This window comes from Pterocles gutturalis, unplaced genomic scaffold, assembly GCF_000699245.1.
Source record: "Pterocles gutturalis isolate BGI_N339 unplaced genomic scaffold, ASM69924v1 scaffold26215, whole genome shotgun sequence".
Taxonomy (NCBI): Eukaryota; Metazoa; Chordata; class Aves; order Pterocliformes; family Pteroclidae; genus Pterocles; species Pterocles gutturalis.
The window spans coordinates 5,579-28,324 of NW_010146607.1; the positions used below are offsets into that span (position 1 = coordinate 5,579).

The window sequence follows — 22,746 nt, forward strand, 5'->3', positions numbered from 1 at the left end:
CCTCTGGGCGGGCGGGCGCGACGGGAGCTGTGGCAGGGCGAGCGCGGAGGCGGCAGGGCGGTGCACTGTGTCCTATCACCAGGCGGGAAAAGCCTTTAGTATGAGCAGCAGAGTGGCGCAGCGGAAGCGTGCTGGGCCCATAACCCAGAGGTCGATGGATCGAAACCATCCTCTGCTAGCTGGATTCTACTTTACTCTTGGCGGAGAGCACTGCGTTCGGCGCGGTGTGTCTGTACAGTCTCCACGTCGGTGCTGTGTCACGGGGCGCGGCAACCGGCGTTTCTGCTCTGTTTTTTGTGGGTGTGGGTTTGGTTGGTGGTGTGAGCACACTTGCTTTTCCGAAACCATTCTGACAACGTGCAGTGGGTGCAAGTGAAGCGAGGACAGAATACACCACAGTATGATGCCTGCAGTCTCTTCTTTAAGCCCGGTTTGATGATTTCAGAGGATCACAGGATGGTTTGAGTTGGAAGGGGCCTTCAAAGGCCATCTGGTCCCACCCTTCTGCCATGAGCAGGGACATCTTCACCTAGGTCAGGCTGCTCAGAGCCCTGTCCAACCTGACCTTGAATGTTTCCAGGGATGGGGCATCTACCACCTCTCTGGGCAACCTGGGCCACTGCCTCACCACCCCCAGCATAAAAAATTTCTTCTTAATATCTAATCTAAGTCTACTGTCTTTCAGTTTAAAACCATTACCTCTTTTCCTGTCGCAACAGGCCCTGCTAAAAAGCCTGTCCCTATCTTTCTTTCAAGCCCCATTTAAGTACTGAAAGGCCACAATAAGGTCTGCCTGGAGCCTTCTCTTCTCCGGACTGAATAACCCCAACCCTCTTACCCTGTCCTCATAGCACAGGTGTTCCATCCCTCTGATATCTTTGTGGCTCTCCTCTGGGCCTGCTCCAACAGGTCCATGTCTTTAATTACAAATAAAAAGCTTATTGGGTGCATTTGTGGATTTTCTGTGTCTTGACTGTTTAAGTGAAACATTCTGGTACCTATCCCCTGGTAATTAATACCAAGAGAGGAAGGAACCTCGCAAACTAAAACAATAGTTGTGATCATGGTCCCTGCTTCTTCTCAGATATGGCAAGCAAAGACTCAGGCCAAAATGCATGAAAGCAAAACGAGTATACAAATGTGAAGTAAAAGTCAGTGCACACGGTATTGAAAGTCAATATTCAAGCTTTAAATGGCATTATCTGAGAAATGGCTTAGTGATCTTGTTTAATGCTAAGGTGCTTCTAAGTGTGCATGATTTTCAGTGCTGAAAATGTTGTGACAAGTGAACAGGGGAATTCTTACATATAATTAATACATGCTGAATACCTGGATGAGAAACAAAGCAAATATTGTATCTTTGAACTTGCAGAAAGAATATTGTTTTTCCTTTTAAACTTCCCTCAATAGGAGTGGTTCAAAGTTCGTAGATATGTGGTTCCATGGTGTAATGGTTAGCACTCTGGACTCTGAATCCAGCGATCCGAGTTCAAATCTCGGTGGAACCTAAATATTTTACCCCTCGGCAAATTTCTTTACTGTCACTTAGAGTTTTGCCCCTCGGCAAATTTCTTTACTGTCACTTAACGTGGAAAATCACTTTAAGGGAAACTCAGTGTGTTTAATGGGCTTTTGGAGCACCATAAACTACTGAGGTGCTGTGCTGCCTGAAAAACGTATTCAAACTTAAAAAAGTGAAAGAGAAGCTATAGAAGTGTCCTGGTGATTTTTTTTTTCTGTATTTATTACTTATTGCAGTTAGGTTAGTACATTTGACACTAACTATATTCACAATTTCAGACGTGCCATAGTATACTGATAAATAAGTAATTCTTTTTGTTTCCCCCCTTAACAACCCGTGTGAAAAGACAATTCGAAAGTATGCATTAGAAAAGCACGAGGCAGCCTGCTCGAGTGCATGCGTGAGGATTCCAGTTTTGTATCTGAAAGATGTTCTCCTACTGCTCCTGTTTGCTTTCTGGCGCTACATCTTTGCGATCATTATACCACAAAGACAACGAATATTGCAGAAAGGCAGGAAAGAAGGGAGAATATTTAAATTGCATTAAATTCCTGGGCAGTCGTTTAAAATGCAGAAGCGACAGTAGGGATTTTTACAGTGGATTTCTTTGCTATAGATTTATTCTCCGGCGTCGCGGCGCCGAGTGCCACCGCCTGGTTCTATGGTGTAATGGTTAGCACTCTGGACTTTGAATCCAGCGATCCGAGTTCAAATCTCGGTAGAACCTAGAATATCAGCGTCGCTTTTTTTCCCTTGTCCCCGGCGGCCTCTGGCGGAACGTGTCGCGACTTGCGGAGCGCCGGCACCGCTGCAGGCCGCCGCTCCCGGCAGGGCTGGCATGACCCAGCTTTACACGGATCTAAGGATCCTCTCACTGCAACATCCCAGCGGGGCACAGACCAAACGGGGGGTAAAACCCGAGGAGCTGAAGGCCAAAGGGTTTTCTTTTTACCTGAACTGTATCACACTATTCCTCATCTTCTTAAATGGGATGAACAAATAGCCATACATTTGACAAAAAGATCAAATAAGACTTTAATTTTTTAATAGTTCTTACTACAATTTAATTAGGTCTTTTGTTATATTTTACAGTTGTTTCATATGTATTTTAAGTCTTTCGAGTAAAAAAAAGTCATTCAGACTGAGGAAAATCAAGGAAAAAAAAAGTCATTCAGACTGAGGAAAATCTGATTCTCAGTATCAAAATGTGCAGAATTTGGACATCACTTTTCAGGTGCATTCACTTGGAAGACAGGGACAGAAATGTCACTGCTTCACAGTGGGTATAATGTTACAGATTGAATGCTGTACAATTTAAATGGGTATTGCCTCTGCTTTACTGACACAAATCCTTATTTATTTTTCATTTCAAGAGTAGCTAAGGACATCTTAACGTCTTGGCTCCCCTCCTCAAAACTTGTCCTTCCTAGTTCTTTGTTTACACAGCAACAGGAACATCTCAGCTCCTCCTTCTTTTCCTCTGGCCAGGTGCTCCTTGCCATCTCTTGAAAACAATGCAGACCACCTTCAGGTCCAGTTATTATTTTGTGGAAATCAGGGCCCTAACTGTTCAAGGGGATTTATTTACATTTGCTAAATTTCTTAAAGAAACTTTTGCACAACATATTGATGAAAAAATATCTCCCTCTTCTAGGTCAGGGCTAATTTTTATCCTTTCCCTAAGTATCAGGCTACACACAAACAACTTTATCTTTACTGTTTCTTGTACACCAGTGTGTTAAATAACTGTATATAGTAAACTTCAGCGTAGTCAACCCCCACAGATTGGCTTCATCCAGCAACATCAGTCTTCCCAAAGAAGAGAGCTTTACAGCCACTAGATGCTTCTCTGCCTTGAAACAATTCAATATACTAGTTTATAGAGAACAAATTACTACTTCCTGCTGCTATCCAGCAACTTCCTCCTTCCATTTATCACAGTTTGAAGTGTAACTGCAATCCAGAACACTCATCACTAGCTGATACGGTATTACTGTTACAGACTTACTAAGTATTCACGCTGAATTCACCAGACAAGCACATACATCAAAACAAAGTGTACTTCAAGAGTTAAGCTTTTATATGGAATGAGACAGAATCGGTACGTAATTCAGTATCAAGATTTATTTAGGACAATTCATGGTCATGCTCCATCTGAATACAAAGCACCAAAATTTAGGTAACTGAACATCATCCAAATACATTGAGACTGCTGCATACAGATCTATCTGTTATCCCGAGTGACAGCATAGCCCACGTCTGCCCATGTTCATTAACTATACTGGACAAACACCAGGTGCTGTGGCTGAGGCAAACTTACTGAAGAAGGCACAGCAAAGGTACTGCACAATGCGCGTCCCTCGTAGCAGTCTCAGAATAAAGTATTCTAACCCAAGGTATCAAGCACTTGATATGCTCAAGTCAATAATACCCCAAGTCAACTTCAAATTAATTTAGCATTTCCAGTTTTTTCCCCCGCAATCCCTCCAATTTAGTATTTTCTAAAAATCATCTAGAGACAAGATTGTCTCAGCAGAACATTCAGCTAAGAAGTAAAGCACTATGGCTATGACCACACCAGGAACTTTTCCTATTGCTGACAAGGCAGTAGCAATGAAAATCATTAGTTGCCAAAATAAATAATGCTGTAGTTTCAGAAAGCATGGCTAGAAACACATATTATTGTCAACAATGCACATTTCCCAACTGCAGATTTAAAAGCCAGAATCAAATCAAATAGGCAAGTATTTCACTATATATGAAGTTGCAACAGGGTTTTCTGATATATGTTAAAATTGGAGTGAAAGAAGGTGGAGGGGGAAAGACTCACACTTAAGGGGAAAAAACTTTTTTTTAAACTGGCACTTTAAAGAAAAGGGCTTTAAAATATTAAAATCAGTTTTACTCCAAAAAGTCTTATAAAACAAAAGCTGACAAAAAAAAAAAGTATCAGTCACTGTAAGTCACTAGTTATAATACATACATTCCACCTAGCCACTAAACACTGCCCAGATGGATGCCTTACTTGTCTTTAAAAATAATACCTTAACAGACAATCTACTAGATTTTTACATTGCTACCCTCTCAATAGGTTAAAAACACTTGAGTAGATGGAAGTAGCTGGCTTCAAATGAAAAAGTTTTATTTTCTGCACTGAGCCACCCATTTCCCTCGTAGTGGGGCACAGCACACTATCCTGTAGACGGTAGACTGTATACTGTAGATCTATTCCACCTACTGGTCCGTTCCAAGGGTGTCCCACCAGTATGGGAAGGGAGGCTCTCCAGTGCAACAGGCAAGCATAACGGCAAAAGAGAACATGTGCAGCAGTGCCACCTACACCAGATGAGTATTTTTCAAGTTGTACAAACAGTTCAGGGGTATCCTTACAGAACAGCAAGGCAGCTCTCATGTAGTTCAGTGAAGATTTCATCAGAAAAGCAAACAACTTTTTCATACCATCTCATCCAGTATATAGACATAAAAAAATAAGCATACTATACAAAGAACTGAAGCAATATAATTTAAACATGCCATCAAACTATAAACCATATATACATAGAAACATATGCCTATACAAACAGAACAAGACCACTTTATTACAAGATAATTCTGTTGAAGTGTTGGAGGAAATAATGACAGATGAAGAAAATCGGACCAAAGGAGTTGCATGCTGTTTCCAGAAGTAACCTGTTCAGAAATTCCATGCAACACCACCATCTTTCCTTAGCAGACATTTATTAAAGTTTTGGCTATACCTAGGTCTTCTGACGATTTCTAGACTCCCTTCCTGTACAGAGGTAGATTTCTGTAGATGTTCTGATATTGCACCATGATAATGTTTTTATTACAACAAAGAACAACTTACAAAGGCTAATTTATGGGCACAATCTCATTGTGTGCATTCAGGTAGCACAGGAATCAAATTCACACGCACCTGAAAGAAAACATGCCTCAAAGTGAAATGTTATTTAGATGGGGTCCAATTGAAAGCCACAATTCTATGAACAGCTTCACGTTTAAAGAACTATCTCTTGTCAGAGTCACACACTTAAGCCTGTCTCTCCTTTTGAGCCTCTGTTCTTTAGCCAATGCAAGAACTTGCCTTGACTTCACCAATGCCTGTATCCCACCGATGCCGGTATCCCATCCACCGTGTTCAAGTTAGATTTGGATTTCAAATACACACAGGTTTCTGCCATATTAGACCTTACTCATACAAGTGGTTGTAATATTAAGAAATTTACAATAAGATTCATTCAAACACTGCCTGAAATGATTAAAAAAAGCCCATCCACACTTACAGACTGGAAAAGGAAAGCTGAAACCCTGCTAGCTTCCAAAAGCCATTAATCATGAACAATTTTGATAGTACTAGGAAAATCTGAAGAAGTTTGGCAGTAGTCTGATTTGTTTTTTGTCCATCACATTCTTGAATAACTCTGACAACTCATGAAGTTGCAGAAAAGCTTGCATGCAAATACCACTTTAAGATGTCTGTTCAATGAAACATCTACAGCGTACGTAAATAAGTGCACCAGAACTCACGATGCCAACATGTAGCAACCTTGATGAGCTCACAAGCATTGCTAAATATTTTTTTTTCAGAGGCACTCCATGAAGTTATTTTTACAGAAGTATGTCAACATGGAGATAAATGAAAAAAAAAAAATCTGGTATTCTGTGTACCGAAACATGAGAGAATAAAAGTGCTCTTAAGTCTGGCTCAGCAAATCTGGTAGAGTCGTAGTATACACGTGCCCATGTGACAGTGCATACGTATGTTTCACTCTCACAAAGAAGCCAAAGTAAGCAGCACCCCTCTTCCTAGCTGCAAGTTTCTATGAAAACTTAGTTCTCTTTTCGTACCAATGAACCTATTTGGAACAATTTTCAATGAAGGATTGCACTATAACCATTTATCATTAGTTTCCCAAGTTCAGTTTATATGAAGCATCCTGTTCCTTACAAAATATTACATTGGTAATGAATGGGGACTGTAGTTTGGAACAGAATAATTTTTGTTAAAATATGGATAGAAGGCATACATAAATTCATTACACTTGTCCCTGTAAAGGGCTTTTTTGTTAACAAGGCAAATAAATCCCAAGTTACTTCACAACAACTGCAACAATATTGAAATTTGTGATGACTGTTTTCCCACGATGAGTAAAATAATCTCACCTTCTTGGGTAAGCCCGTTTTGTGAAATGAAGGGAACCCTTCACCTCAGGGAGTAGCTTCATCAGGAATTACACTTCCTGCACCTGGCAGGGAGTGCCAATGTACCTTGCAAGATCACATTTTGGAATAAAGAAATCCATTCTACACAGGAGATTACACACAGTAAAAGTTAAATGACAATGGCAGGAACCAGGGCTTTCAGAGACTTCTCTTTCTGTTTTTAAAAAGCAATGGTTCTTCACAAATAATAATCCACAAGTAGGAAGCGTCTCATTCATACACTCGGCTAGTGCATAGCATCTGCGATTGCATAGAATGTTTCCAGTGCTGAATCTGTAACTAACCTAAGGAAATCTTTTGCTAGTTTGATTTATTACCATTTGATATCCAGATTGCTTGCTGTTTGATTTACTACATTGTATTTGGTGTGCAAAGTTTCCTGGGCCTTCTTAGAGTCCATGCCTTCCAGCCAGTCCTGGTACATCTTTTGTACATGCATGTTGGTTTCTGGAAGTCTAACGGGTATTGCAGCATACACTTCTTCCATCTGGTTAAGCAGTGCTTTATCTGGTTTTCCATCTTCAGTTTGTGCCTGACCTTTTCCGTTTAGGCATCCTTGGGTGGGTGGAGAAAAGAAAAAAAAGCCACGAGGGTGAAAAGATTGGATATGAAAATAAAGTTTATATTAACTTGTAATTTTTTTTCATATTTCTCTACAGAAAAAAGTTCTCTTCACATAAACTATCCTCCCCATGCTGCTAGAATCTGTATTTACTTAAAGTGACTCCAGCATGAACATCTTAATGTAAATGAGGTTTCCATATCAACAATCTTTCTCTGCCTTCTCCATTGTTTTATGATCTAATTATGTTCCTTGTCTTTTCTTGCCCTTGACAACAGCCACTTCAGAATACTTCCTCTGAGATTTGAAATAATCACAAGAGCCATGCCGTCACTTATTTATAGGTCAGAAGAGAGCAGATAACATTGTGGTTAATTTTAGAAAACCCAATCAATTTCTGAGCCAAGCCTGCACACGTAATTGGTGTTCTGGATCACTCGCTACATAGTACGCATTTTAGATTATGAAGAGGGAATGAAGTGCCTGCCTGTAAGGCAACCTTCCTTTGAGATTCAAGATAGGTGTGCAGAATGACTGTGGATCCACAATTATTCTTACCTCCTGGGCAGGCAAGGACTTCTACAAAATGGTATAAAAACTTTCCTTTTTTCAACTTCAGAACCATGTTTTGGATATTTCTAAAGCCGTAAGCTGCTGCAAAACGCAGCACTGTCTCACCATCCTTTTCAAGGGTTACTTCTTGAAAGTCCTTGTTCCTATAAAGATACACAGAGAACATTTTAAACTCCTGCGTTACCAAAGGGATGATTCAACTGTGTCACAGTTTGTATTCAGATGCTCTGAAGAGAGCAGAACAAGGACAACAGGGAGATTACAGTGAACCCTTTCAGTTTCCAAAACAAGTTAAGCAGGAGTTGAGGTGGAATTTTTAAGGGCAGGTAAGTTACTAATAAAATCAAAGCTAGCAGGAGCTGGTTTAGAGCAATGAATTTACAGGTTTATAGAATGTAAGTGCACATCAGCAGAAGGGCCAGGTTAGCAATAACTGCATTAGGGTCCACCTCAGCACCAACTAGCCCATCCTACATAACAAGGATACCAAACTCCAGCTTACTTTAATGCTTTGTAGGTGATCTCTTTGACATCCATGCCAAAAAGCTCCTTTGCAGCATGTTTAAAAATGTGCTCCAGATAACCATCAGATCTCTTCCCATCATGCCTTACTACATCTCCCTCCTTCATTTCATCAAACCTTAGAAAGCAACAGAAAGAAAGATCAAGTCCAAAATTTCATTCCTTCACTTCAATAAAGTAGTATGTTTTTCCCCTTCTCTGTCTCCCCCCCAGAAGATTTTATAGCAGTGAGAACATGTTAACAATTTTATTTATTACAGCTTAAAGAAAAAAAATTAAAGCTTTCAGGACAGCAGTAAAATGATGGGGGGGAAAAAAAAAGGATGCAAGGCTTTCCCTGTTTAGAAACCTTGAGGAACAGTAATTTATAAGAATGTACATTCAGCACAGCCTAAAGACGTGGTTAACAGCCATTCACTGCTCAGGAGAGGTTTTTAGGGGGAAAAAAAAAATAAATCAATAAATCACTTTTAGCCTGTGAGAATGTGAAAGTACTTCAGAAGTTACAAGCCTTTGCTCACAAACAATTCTCCTGTTCCAGGAACTGTTTGTCACCATCTGTAACACTGTGCTACTAAAATAACATCAAATCAGTTACAGTTCAGGAAAGGAAATGAGTGAGGTCACTATCCAATGGGCCGAACATTGCCCTGTGGGTTCACCTGTGCCTCAATTAAAACCAGAGCACTGATGAGCACAAGTGTCTGCACCATGAACTGCACTGGGACACACGCTGGTGACTGCCAAAGACTGGAGCTCTATGGGGTCATGTTCCTTTCTGGGAAAGCAGAAATTAAGAAGTGTGTGCTAATGCTAGTTTCAGGAAGAGATATTCGTCTTCAGATTAGCGAATGGACAGATTATGTCCTTTGCTCTTAGATGTAAAATCCTCTCGAGGTATAATGACCTTCTTCCCAGAACATCCAGACGTGACCTTTCCTAGCCTATGCTGCCTGCTCTTGCCTGACGAGCAGCCTGGGGACAGCAGTCAACCATGAAACCAAAGTGAAAACTACCACAAACACCTTATTAAAAAACAAATGCTGAATGTAACAACAACAGAGAAATATTTTAATCACTAAGGAGCTGAAGTTTACAAATTTAGTATGTCTGTCCCCTCTATGCCATGCCACTTAAGAAGTGTCACAACTTTCTTCTTTTTTCCTATAACTTTGGATGATTTTGCTTCATGATGTGTCTCCTAATTCTAATTGCTATTTGTTAGCATTCTCTATCTACAAAAGTAAGATGAAAACTCAAACACAAGTTACTTTATTCACGCTGCTTTTTAACTATCGAGTACTTCACCACAAACTGCTTCTGTGCTGGAACTTGTTTTTAAAAGAGGAGTTCAATTTACATAAATTTCTCTGAAAAACCTACTTTTAAGACCCCAGAAGAGCAAAAACTATGTCATTGGGTCACACAGCTTGACTATGAGATTAGTCCTTGGAAAAATTAACATTCTTTCCCAACATAAATTGATCCAATAAAATAGGTGTAGTCTGAAAAAAGCTTGTTCTTTCATTGGACAGGCTGATTTAGAAATAAATGACCATCTCTACGTGATCATGTCTTTAAGAACTTTATTTATGTAACTCTCCTCTGTGTAGCAATCACTGGTAGAATTAATCATAGGAGCTACACTGCAAAACCAGCTCTGAGACTGTTACCACTGTACCACTGAAATTTCTCCAGCCTAGGGAAGGTTCAGGCAGGATACTAACCAGGATACTAACCCAAAGTGAAAAGGATTTTTAGAGATTTCCAGAGCTTTCTATTTTGTGCAAGAAAGCATGTTTATTGCTCCACTACCACCACTTTGGAAAGGTACCAAGTAACATCTGTCACACTTGAACAAAGATCAGCGAGCAGTGAGAGCAGCCTTTGTAACTAAGCCGGAGAATTAAACCAACATGCATGCTGCCTTCTGAGCCAGTCATACAGAGAGCAAACAAAATCTCTCCGGTGCTTTGAATGATTTTCATCTAAAGCATGTTTCAATTTTATCTCATCTTGAAAAACTAACTACTGTCTTAAGTATTAAAAAGTTAATTACCATTTCCTGAAAGGGTACTACTTCTATCAATTCTACTTGAACATATTAGGGGAAGTGGAAATTTACAGTCAAGATGCTGCTCTGAATGAGAAGGAAGCACAGAACAGATGGCCAACCCCATGACTGCATCCCAGCATCTTTGTGTGAGGCCAGACAGTTGGAGGGGGGCAGATGAGACTGTTCAGCTTGATGCAAGCTCAGGCACAGGAGAACTCTGAATGGGGTCAACACCCCGAGACAGTCACACTTACTAGCAAGTTGTGAACCTTATACAGTAAAATCTAATATTACTGCATTAAAACATAAATAAGGAGCTACACAGATCTTCAAAAATCATACATTTTAAAGGAGTCACTAGACAGGGGTCATTACCTCAAATTATCTGCTTTGTATTCAGACAGCATATGCAGTTGCGTACCCTCTGTTTTGTATTACTTTTATATATAGCAATCAACATCTAAGAGTATACTCTGGGGGCTTTTGGCCACTACATAAAGGATGAAGCTTTAGTATACTCAGGCTTTGATACAGGCTTTTTTCTTTAAAAAGAAAAAACATTTTTTGTATAGTTTTACATTTATGTTGAATGTTCTCAAAGGTTTTGTCATTTGTCATCCGAATAAGGAAGCAATCCACAACAAAACTACTTACAAACTATCTACAGCTACTGCAGTCACATCTTTCATAGACACATTTTTCTGTTCCATTATTTGGACAATTTCACCTGTAGGAAAACGTATGACATTTTACTATCAACACAAAGCAAAATGCACATGCTGTGCCTCTGTTTAAGAGATGAATATCCCAACACCTTTATGTGCGTACAGTCACATCCTCCAATTCTTACTAGAGCCAGTTTCCTCCAGTAACTGAGAAGCCTGCCAGTTCCAGCCCCAAAGAAAAGGACCTTCAGCTTGCTCAAACTTTGCATAGTGCTATCCTTAACCTTTCTGTTAGGTAAAGTTTCAAAGACATTTCTATGCTGCAGGGGAAAAAGGAGGATACGTAGTTTGGATGTTAAGCCTGAAGACAAGAACCACACCAAAAATCCACTGGTGCCATGCATTTGGAATGTTATGAATAATCCCAGTGGAGATTAATGACCACAGACAAGGAATTCAAAGATTTTTAGTATAGATTTGCATAACTCTTACCTTTCTCAAGAGGCTGATGAAAACAAAAACCTGAATCTTGCTTTCAGACAACTACCAACTTACAAGGAAAGTATTTTTCGCTTTGCCTTCCCTATACAATACCTATACTACCAGTAGCACAAAACCCCATACTTATCTTTGAAGCAGAAAAAAGCCATCCTTACAACTAAAGCAGACTTGAAAAAAGCAAAGCCTGGCATAAGGGCTACTCTAACAATGGTGATTCACATTCATTTATCTTTGTAAAAGTAAGTTTAAAGAAGATGTAACCTGATGTCAGAACACAATCAACTTCTTGCGAATTATACAAGGCAGTGTAGAAATCTTCCCGCAAGGCTTCCAGTTTTTTGTCGTAACAAGGTGCCACAATTACATGGAAAATTTTATCAGGAGACAAGTTCTGTGGAACATGGAAGAGAGCACATGTGAACTTCACGAAGTGTAGAAGACAGCTTGAATGACGGGAAGGACGAAAATAGCATTGTAAACTCTACGCAGGTAATACTAGTAATCAATTCCTCGCAATTAAATTTAAAGACTGCTACACACAGATGAAGTTATTTGCCAGAAGTCACAAAGGATCAGCAACAAACATCTGAAGTCAGTCTTCTGGCTGAAACTTTTACTTATTCCTTCAGACCACATTTTCTGCAGCTTTTGATTGCCTTAAAGTGAATGCAAGTGAGGACTTCAGCATTCTGTTTTCTAGCTGTCACTCACACACAAGCCCATCAAGTATTTCTCTATGTGGAGATAGCAATACTTCCATATAAAATGTGGATGCAGTTAAATTTAAGTACGATAGGTAAAAATAACAGCAACGTTTTCTACATACAAAATTGAGAAGCTGAAGAGGTTAGTTTCTAGGATACAATGCTTTTATTGATCCCAGATAACAAAGCAATCTCTACATTATTCTCCTCCACGCCCGTTTTGGCTGTGCTACAGAACTACATCGGCAACATTTAACAAGAATCTCTTTATAGCTACCCTAGATTTAATTTTATCCATAAATATCTAAATCCATGTTGCACTGGGAGTACAAGCATTGCTGCCAGCTCACACTGCACCTTATGAAATGAGGTTCTTTGTGTATTCTTCATATCGTGTGCACTTGTACAGCAGCAGAGCACCATTTATTCCTCAAGTAAATGACAAACAATTCAGGAAGATACTTTATAATACACTAAGAACTAAATTTGAGTATTAAAACCCACTAGCCCATCTTTTTAGAAGAGCGTAACGGTAAAAGGAATCAGAATTACTTACCTGCTGCCTGGCAAAGTAGCCCTTCACCAGAGAGCCCATGATCTGCTGCGGAGACTTTGCAGTGCAAATGTGAGAGGTCACAAGATTGGTAAGTACCCTTTCAGCATATCGGATCCAACCTAGAGCGACAGAAAAATCACAGTTACATAGTGAAGTGGCACGAGCATGGCAAAGTGACAGCTGTTATAGAAGAGCTCTTAAAAATTAAGACCTCTTCACAGTAGGTAGGACATTTCTGTGTAGGCTGGGAGCCCCACACCTTGGGAACGGCAGGAAACCTCAAGGCTCTGTTAATAACGCTTTCCAGTGGCTATCAATAACTCACTGTGTCATTAATTCTAGACCTAGAAGCCACATGACCCATTACACCCTTTCTAATACATAGATTTAACCAAGCAGAAAGAACAGGACCCCAGCTAACAAAGAGTAAGTGGAATTTCCAGACCTCAGCCCTTGGATAACCAGATACTACAACAAATGTACTCTGTTCAGCTGCTTAACTGTAACCTTCTGTTTCCTGAGATTTAATATCCATGCACCCAGCTTGCCTCCTCTAGGATACAGGAGTCACATGAAAGCATTACCACAAGATGCACATGGATTAAGCCTGCAAAAAAAATGGCTTCTTTTACTATTGTTAGAGTAGCCACACCTTCTTTAGAACACCCACGCACTCAACCACACAGTAATCAACTGAAATCTCTCTGTATTCAACATTCTTAGCTACTCAAGAGTCGCTCTGCCTTTCACCATACTCCTTCAACATTTCAGCTATGATGATTATGTATATCCACACCACCCCCACAATCCAGAGCACTTCTATTATTCCCCACCTTCCAGAACAGGAACTGACAAATGAGCAGATTAAGATATTTACGGTGTGCAATTCTTTCTTAGGCACTGTAACTCTTACTGAAAACAACAGCCTGGAACCTTTCACCGCAAGGATTCAGAAGTTTTTGTTTCACCTACATGAACTGGGAACCACATACCAAAATTAGTAAGTATTATGCCCACTAGGGAAGCGTAAAAAATATCACACCCAAGTCTGTCGTCTTCAAACAGATTAGTGCTTACATAAGAGAAAAACTTCTGTGAAGTACACACTGCCCAGGAAAGGTAAAACCTGTAGGTTAATTCTTAAGCTTCAAATTAACACATGTCTAAACACCTGGTAATGTTTAAGTGAGAACACTGCCACAAAGGCCAACAGCACCACAAAACTGGAATCCAAGTGGCGTTCAGATGGTTTGTCTCTCTATGGCACAGAAGTGCCTTTCCCAGTATAATAAAATTTTACTGATGAAAATTAGAAAGTGTAAGAATTAGGGAAACATGAGGATCCTCCAGCTGTTTAAATATTCCTGATTCTCGGTAAAGTACAGACTGCAAGATTAGCAGATTAACTGGTCTCCACGGAAAACCTCACAGACATATAATCTTCAACAAGCATTCATTTCTGTTGTAAGAAAACCTGAGGACTATAGATTTACATGGCAGGACTGTGCTGAGTTGCTAGACTCTGAACAGGAAGTTGGCTTAATGTCCAACTTCAACTGGGACTTAAGATAATACCTGCAACAAAGGACTACATTTCTTGGTGCTTGGTACAAAGGCTGTATCAGCATATTCTGTGTGATAAGCATATCCTATTTCTTAAATGGCTTTAGTCTCAAGTGCTGTCAAAATGGAACAAAAACTGCTTCAAACAAAATAAGGGCAGTTTTTACAAACATTATGCCTTGTACTTTAGCAGGACTTCTGGAAGGCCCTTCCCTTACACTGTAACTATGATTAATCACCACGGCACTCCTGCTAGGAGGTCAGTTTTTAGCACTGGAATATTTTAGACATTGTAGTTACGAACAATAAGGAGGTTTCACTAAACTAAGAGACTTCTGGCAGATATTGCCCAAAGCAATTTCTTAAATTGTTTCTTTCCTTGCCGTAGATGGAACAAGTGTCTAGTAGTTCCAGGTCCACAATGTCCATTAGTCACTGTTCAATTATCCAAGCAGCCTGGGTGAACGAGCAACACGAGGCATTTATCTGCACTTCACATACGCAGTAGCTGTTTCTGCCTACTCATCAACAGGGCTGAACTCCAGAGCCACAGTTACCAGAAGCCTAAGATATCCAGTTTTTTAATCAATGTCCGTTTGTACTCGTACAGACCTATACCCTTCATAAATTCATTCAGATTCTCAGCCATTTGTTGGCTTGTGTCATCATCAAACAACAAGAAGAAACCCCTACAAATCACTGTATAAATTATTGCAGACGTGCTTCAGAACATGTTATTTTTAGTGTTTTATTGTGAGTAGATCACAAAGATGCATGGTATGAGTATCTATGCACCTGTACAAAGTAAGAAAACTCATTACTGTAAAACCCCGTTCCTGTAAATGGAAATTAGTTGACTGGGACAAAACCATCTGAATCCTCAATATTTATGCTCTTCCTGCTTGTGCTGTGAGCCTGCCCCATTGGATCCGTTCGAGAAATTCACAGAGGTCGGCAATGCATTAAAATGCCGGCTGGCTCCCAGAGCAAGTGCTCCGTGCTGCTGACCAGTTTGGTAAATTAAGGAAGAGAACTGATTACTTCTGAGATATTACATAAATAATCAGTGGTTACACTGTTGTACTTTCACCAGGAAACAAAAAACCACCCCAAAATATTACCTCACTTTCTTTTAAGACAGCAATAGGAGGAGGTAAGAACAGTTAAGACAGAGACAATAAAATGTCCTTTTATCAGGTTCTGGGACTTGTGTTCACGGTAGATTTTACACCACAGACCACTCTTGCAGAGGGTGATATTTCTGTGGAGAGTTACACCCAAAGATAAGTTTGAGTAAAGCAGTTCTACTTGAGCTCACATTGACCTTATACCTACAGAGCCATGTAGAAAACATCATGATAAACACATCTCATAAACAACATTTCTGGGACAAATTTATGTAATCTGGGGGGAGAGAGAGAGGAAGGAGAATGAGGAACAGAAAATGCATCCAGACAATTAAGGTCAGGAAACACAGTGAACAACCTTATTTTGAAGATGACTGATCATGGGGGTTTTTTTTTCCCTGTAACTGCTGTCAATGGGAATGAAACATCATATGCTTTCAGAATGGGCTTACAGCGGTATTTCGGTTCCGTTTTCCAGAAATGGAAAGCACCCATGCTTCTGCTAACATCTATACCACAGCAGATAGCTGACACCATAACTAGCACTGCAAACAGAAACAATCTTTTGCAGAACAGACAAGGACCAGAAAAGTGCTTCATTAAGTATTTCAAAATATTTCCAATGAGAGCAGCAAATAATCTGAGCTGTTTCTAGATGAAGAAAATTAAAATTATCTCACAAGAAGTTCTAAAAGAAATCCTCAGGTTCTGAATTTTAAATAAACCACACAAGACAAAGGGGGTTGTTTGTAGCAACAGGGGGTTGTTTAAACTTCACAGGTTTTACATGGAAAAAAAGCAACATATAGTATGTCTGCTCCTGAAGATCGGAGGTAATGGTAAGATAATGGTAACAGAAAAAAAGAGACTTCTCCTCTTAATAAATATATGTAGTTCCTAAAACATAATCCAGATACTTCCACTAGAGAATACAGAGACCAAACAAAAGTACAAGTATAATTTAAATACCAGTATTTAAATCAAGACAACAGCAGATTCTGGGCACCACCAAACACATATTCTAACTCACTCTCCTGTAACTGTAACATTTCTTTAAAGAATGCAATCTCCACTTAAGTTATTTCAAAGCTGTTTTTATGAGCCTGTTGAGCAAGGCCATGAATTTCCTAGGGTGTAGTTGAGCGGGGATTAGGCAAAGGAGTTACTTTTTGATACTTCTGTTTTAGGAATGTGATTTACCATGCTTAAACTGAAATGAGGGTGTGCCAACAAATGCAAAAAGTAACCAATGAGTGAATGTTCTGCATCTTTTCAGTTGTGGTAAGTGCACATTCTGTTCATAACAAAACAAGTTCTCAGGTGCAGAATTCTCAGAAGCGAGATATGCAGTGAGTCAAGTCTGTGACATTTCAAGTAGGAATTATTTTGGAAGTGTTACACATAACCACCTCACAGTCACTAAGAGGAATGTCACTTGCTACTTCCCCCTAGGCTCAACTGGCAAGTTCAAAACTTTGCTTAAGATAAGGGAGGTTGTGGTTTCATCATATCACTTAGCAAAGTTCCTTGAAGATCCTTTTCAATAAGGAAACACCATGTTAAACTCTGTGGTCTGGACATACAAGCAGCACCCGCTAACTCCTAAATTCCAGTTCTGGTTAATTTCTCCCAAGGTCTTAAAACACAGCACTGAAAACCTCAGTGCCTCTGTACCTCAGTTTCATTCTCCAGAGATTCACCTGTAATATATGCTTCTTTTATAGAAGTGATGGGAAAGAAAACTGACTAATAAATACCACATATAAACACTAGCACAGGAAATTGGCATTTCAGGTTCTTTGTATTATCAGAGGCTGTGGACTACAATAATGTTCTTTTTTTTTTTTTTTTTAAGAGCAACAATAGAATTTACACTCCTCAGCCTTTACAGAGCTCCAACAAAAGACAACTGTAAGATGCAGGGAATTTATGGCAACCTTTGTATCTGACTGTGTAAGGCCCTATGCTGAATTAGCACATGCCTTATCCAGCACGATCGCACCTGTTCTTTGTCTGCATGGTTCACATTTGTGGCTGTGGCACATCACTTACATATGGGAAAGCTGACGATGCTTTTTGGGACCTAATTCTCCTCTCTTAACAGCCCATGAAAAACAGGCCCACCTAGCAATGCACTGAAACGCACTAACGATGATCAGCACTACTGGTAACAAGTACTGTGTGCGATATTCGGTATCTCTCAAAAGCAAAGCCAAAATGCTCTATGTAAGGCTCCCAAATGAAAGCACCCTTTCCTTAGTTCCTTGGTAGTTCCAATGAGACTAGACTGAAGCACAGGAATGTTGGAGAAATCAGTTCTCACCAGGGCAAGCAGAGGCAAACATTGGTAAGGCATGCTCCTCCTGGTTCCTCCGGTGATACCGCTGCACAAACTCCCTCTGGCTCTCCAGGATACTGAAATCAGCAGCTATAGTGGTGTCAAATACATAATGCACCCCTAGGAAAGAAAGCAGTAAGTGAATTCCTAGAATACTTTCCATCTCAAGCTTCTTTCCAAGTTCCAGGTTTATAGAAAATCTTGCAGGATCAACAGGTGTATTCTTTCCCCTCTCCAAATCTTCCCAAGTAGTGGAGTCAAAAATAAAAGTCAGACATTGAACAGGTATCTTCTGTGTCTATGAATTTAAAAGCCACACATTGAACAGATATCTTCTATGTCACGAATTTAAAAGGACCAACGACTTGCTAATGCTGACTAGCAACACTTCAAATAGTTGTCTGCTTCCTTACCAGAAGCTTGCCATTCAGCATGTATTTGCTTTTTGTTTAATTCAACGGGATTTGGGGACTCCTTGGCTATATGCAGCCACTCTTGAAGAGAAGCATTCTTTTCAAGACATGCCAAAGTCACGTATCATTATCCACCAAAAATATATCCAGCTGAGAGGGACATCTTCCATTGCTGAAGTTATCTGCACAGGTACACGAGCATATCACCAACAGAGCAGAGACCTTCTGCCAGACTGTTTAGCAACATAGTCCCTGTGCACCTACGTAATACCGAGCATGTCCCTGCAGCAAGGGAAGCATAGATAATTAACGCATTCTAAGAAAACTGGGGCCCACCAGAACTTAGCATTCCTTTTAGATTAAGAAAATATACTGGGTATGGAGTTGCATAAATCTATGAAAAAAAATAACACAAGAGAGGAAACAGTTTGTAAGCTTATTACTGTCATTTTCCTTCCTCCCTGAAGTGCATAAAAACCCTCCAAACCTATAGACAAAGTGGTTTTTGTTTTTTAAATAAAAAACTTTGTATATATAGTATGAAGAGCCAAGGAAATACAGCTTTAACAAAGATTAGAAAGATACAACAGTTCTTGCGTGTAATTGCAAATTACAGAAAAAAACAGAACTGAGTGTCTTTCAGAGATGTAATGTGTCAAAAGGACTGGAAGGCATTTCGGATAAGAATTCCTTCCTCCCTCAAGTTACAAAATACGGGGAAATCTTATTGAAGCTCATGACCAAATCACGCCTGATTTCTTCTCAGTCAAGGTTTCAAAGACAGCTCAACAATGTCCTTCTGTTCTGTGACCTTTACTATCAACAGGGTAATGCCTCCAATCCATTTCTGAAACTGGTGTACGTCACACTGGTGCATTGTCACAAATATCACATAGTACATATTTCAAAGTCAAAACTAGATTGTGCAGCGGCACTTTATGACTGCATAACAAGCAATTCTGCTGAGGAAGCAAAACCTAAAATAATCTCCCCTTTCTGCTCCACCACCAAACAAACCCAAACTTACCGAGACTTTTGAGGAAACCACAGAGTCTCTTGGCTGCATCATTCACAGAGAGATTGAATTTAGCAGCAAAATAAGGCAATGACTGAGGGCATACAGACACTGCCAACACTTTGTGTTTTGAGGTATCACATTTCTGGCAAACAAAACAAAAACAAAGAAAACAAGGTATGTAATTACAACGGGGTAAGGCTCCCAACTTTCCTTCCCTTTTCCACTCCTGGAGTTGTTCCTCAGCGTCCCATGCTTCAGTGGGCCTTATCATTAAAACCCTTATGAAACCACCAGCATGTTTCCTGAGGGCAGGACAGGATAGTCCTCTGATCCTGACAGTGCTCATCTCTAATCATCTGCAGATATTTCTTTTATATAACTCAAGGAAATCCATCCCTCCTAGGACAATTCTGTGGTTGGTCTCGTGGCGTAATGCAAGTTAAGAGTCATTCAGCACCTATGACGTTCTAGCAATATGAAACATTCTATGAAGGAAACACAAAAAAAGCTGGATGTTTAAACATTAATAAATAGCGAAACTAATGTTCACAGGAGCATGTGCATTAAGTTACAAATCAAACACAGCAAATTACAGATTGATCCTTTGTTAAGGCTCCTGTGCCTCTATCACTGAAGTTGTTGAGGGAAACTGGCAAGACAGGACCCTCAACGAATCAGTGTTTGTAAGCACTGAAGAACCCTTTGAAAATACCTAACATGGTGTCCAATTGTAAAGCTCTAATGACTGTGACATTTATTTGAAGATGAATCTTGTGCTTCAGTTGGGACATTTCCCACACCAGTGGAACCCTTGGAAGTCAAACCAGGACTATGCCACAGAGAAGTCCCACCCTTGAAAGGTTAGAGACCATAGTCTGTACTTAGACACCCTAAACGCTGCATAATGACCCTTCACGTAAAGCTCATGACTGCCTGGAAAGCATTTTTTTGCTCACTGTCCTCTTCTGGACCCCTGAAATTCTGATCACAGTACCTGTATGCCTCGCTACTGTAGACTTCAGGCTCTCTTAATAGGACCCATATGACCCAAAAGATTATTTTTTTTGCTTTTCATGTCTTTTTCTCACGTAGGACAACATCATACTGTATGAAGAGTTAAACAAGCTCTAAGAAAACTGTGTCACTATGTACTGAATTCTCTCATTTATTACACTTATGTACGGATTAAGAAAAAGCACCAATTTTGCATACCAAGTAAGAACACAGAAGTCTGGAGCAGAACTAAAATAATTAATTCAGTATCAAAACCTAAAGATCTGAGCACCACACATAGCAACTAGCTTCTAGGAAATATAGATCTCATCAGAAAATAAGACAGCCACAGAATACCTAAGTTTTGCTACGAATTTGGACAAAAAAAATCTGTTCCAAATATAGTTGGCTCAAATAATATATCAAAAACAATTCTACTTTCAAAAACTTGCCTTGATAACTTTGTATTATGTGGATTGGTACCAGGAACATACAGAACAGTCTTAGTAACGAAGGTCTGAGTATTTAACGTCAGACTAATTTGTTATTACAGTAACGAGGTAGTTACGTTTTCCAAAAATTTTACTTCTGCAAATGCAGTAACTTTCCCCTAGCGTCTAGGTTAAGTGCCATGATCTTGCATATCCAGTGCAAAATCATGTTAAGTACTTTAGTGTTCATCTTGCCTGAAGTTTTCAGTTCCTCTTTGGAAAGAGTATACCCTGACAAATCTTCACATATCTGCCTTGGGAAACCAGGCTGCTTAGTCATCCTGTAATTTACTTCTCATAGAAAACAGTGTGTTATTGTTTGGGTCACTTTACCTTATTAAGGTTAAGAATACGAAAGAGCTCCTTCTGATTCTGCTGGAAAACTCTGGCTCCTTCTTCTGATGTCATACAATTGTCACAAGCTAGGCAGTCGCTAAGGAGTATTTTAGCATTAGCCAATGTGTGAAACTCATTTTTCTGCAGGGGTAAAAAAAAGGAAACAAGTATTTAATAATGATCGACCAGTTTTCAAGACCCCTGCAACGACCCAGCGGAAGAGCAGACACTCTCAGTTTTGCTTAAAACAAGACAATCCATGACACTTGCATAACATCCAAGATTATTTAGAAGTAATAAAAATAATTTGTTCCATCCTTCTTCATGGCTCTGCTCCTATTATTACTGTGAAACTGCAAAATGTTTAAGCATAAACACAGATCTAAACTTAGCCCTGTAGTCCATGTTCTAGTAACTGGATTTGCATTGCATTTCAGAGCTGACAGTCCCCATCAATTTACAAGGCAACTGAGAAAACTTTCACTTGAACTATGAAACCTCTTCCATAGCCACGTGCCTCTAACAGCAACATAGCTTTGGCTCTGTACCATGAGGTAAAACAAACAAACAGAATGCAGTCCTACAATTACATTAACCATACACCGTAAGATCAACAGTTTCATGCTTCTGGCTACAATACCACAGGCAGCTCATCTGCAGGAAGAAAGCATACTTGGACAGAAGTGCAACACAACCAGAACACTTCCAAAAAAACCTAAACAAAAATCCCTTAGTTAAGAACCCATTCCCAGGGAAACAGTCATCTGTTGAAAAACAATATGGGGTCTGTAAGTATGCCCGATATAAAAAATAAGATGACATTTTGTGCACTTGTACCGTCAAATCCCCTCTCCTTATAAACTCTGTCTCTGTTTTGAAGCCTTGGCGTAAGGTTTTTGACACTCAAAATTTTTTAGAGCTTCAATTTCTGTTTTGTGCTCGTATAGTAAGAAGTTGTTATTTCATCTTTTTAAAATATTCTTGATTCTCATGTTATGAGATGTCTATGAATACTCATAATTGCTTACAACTGCTTGTTGATTAGTACCACATTTAGTACTCAGAAGTTCTCTACTTATAACCTCCTTTGGGGTACACAACAAAAAAAAAAATTCCAAATAAGAGTATACTACAATTTTTAGAAAGAACATTACCTCTTCAACACCATCATTTGAACTCAGTGCATCAACAGATGTACTTTGTGTATCATCATTTTTCTGTTTTTTACTGCATTCCTGAAACAAAACATAAAATACATGTATTACACAAAACATTCACCACTCACTGAGAACATCTTTGCTGAACTGCTCCTATCATTAAAAACTAACCTAGTTCTTCCGCCCCTTTTTGGAAGTGTTCAATCTACATCTTTATTTTCTACGGTGAAAATAATTCCTCAGAAATTCACTTTCTTCATCAGTTTCACCGTTCTGAGCTGGTTGTTTTTAATCCCCAGAGGAAGATTAAGGCGAACCCAGGAGTGTGTACCCGGCTCCGTGCCGGCTCCCGCAGGGCGGACAGCCGCGTCCCGGCGATAACGGGTACCGCTGCCGTCCGGGAGC

The 22,746-nt window shown here is 39.7% G+C and overlaps 1 protein-coding gene and 3 non-coding genes across 4 annotated transcripts; 3 read left to right on the forward strand and 1 right to left on the reverse strand.

Annotated features, from left to right (window-relative positions):
* Positions 1 to 106: 106 nt before the first annotated feature.
* TRNAM-CAU lies at positions 107 to 178 on the forward strand. Its single transcript has one exon. It is a non-coding gene; the product is annotated as a tRNA-Met (tRNA).
* A 1,258-nt stretch (positions 179 to 1,436) lies between these two features.
* Positions 1,437 to 1,508, forward strand: TRNAQ-CUG. The gene has a single exon. It is a non-coding gene; the product is annotated as a tRNA-Gln (tRNA).
* Positions 1,509 to 2,177: 669 nt separating this feature from the next.
* Positions 2,178 to 2,249, forward strand: TRNAQ-UUG. The gene has a single exon. It is a non-coding gene; the product is annotated as a tRNA-Gln (tRNA).
* Positions 2,250 to 6,777: 4,528 nt separating this feature from the next.
* On the reverse strand, positions 6,778 to 22,446 carry NARF (nuclear prelamin A recognition factor). Its single transcript, XM_010085810.1, has 10 exons — positions 22,339 to 22,446; positions 21,182 to 21,325; positions 19,374 to 19,506; positions 17,919 to 18,053; positions 12,906 to 13,024; positions 11,907 to 12,036; positions 11,134 to 11,206; positions 8,404 to 8,541; positions 7,887 to 8,044; positions 6,778 to 7,321 (listed from the first exon to the last, which is right to left on the reverse strand). Exons 2-10 carry the CDS (start codon positions 21,254 to 21,256, stop codon positions 7,080 to 7,082), a joined length of 1,203 nt encoding a protein of 400 aa, XP_010084112.1. The 5' UTR covers positions 21,257 to 21,325; positions 22,339 to 22,446; the 3' UTR covers positions 6,778 to 7,079.
* Between the last annotated feature and the right edge of the window lie 300 nt (positions 22,447 to 22,746).

Coding starts and splice junctions, on each gene's coding strand:
- NARF (XM_010085810.1), bottom strand. CDS start 21,256: ATGACATCAGAAGAAGGAGCCAGAGTTTTCCAGCAGAATCAGAAGGAG. Junction 18,054..19,373: donor TGGTTTCCTCAAAAGTCTCG/GTAAGTTTGGGT, acceptor TTTCTTTCCTAG/GGGTGCATTATGTATTTGAC. Junction 7,322..7,886: donor AGTCCTTGCCTGCCCAGGAG/GTAAGAATAATT, acceptor CACCCACCCAAG/GATGCCTAAACGGAAAAGGT.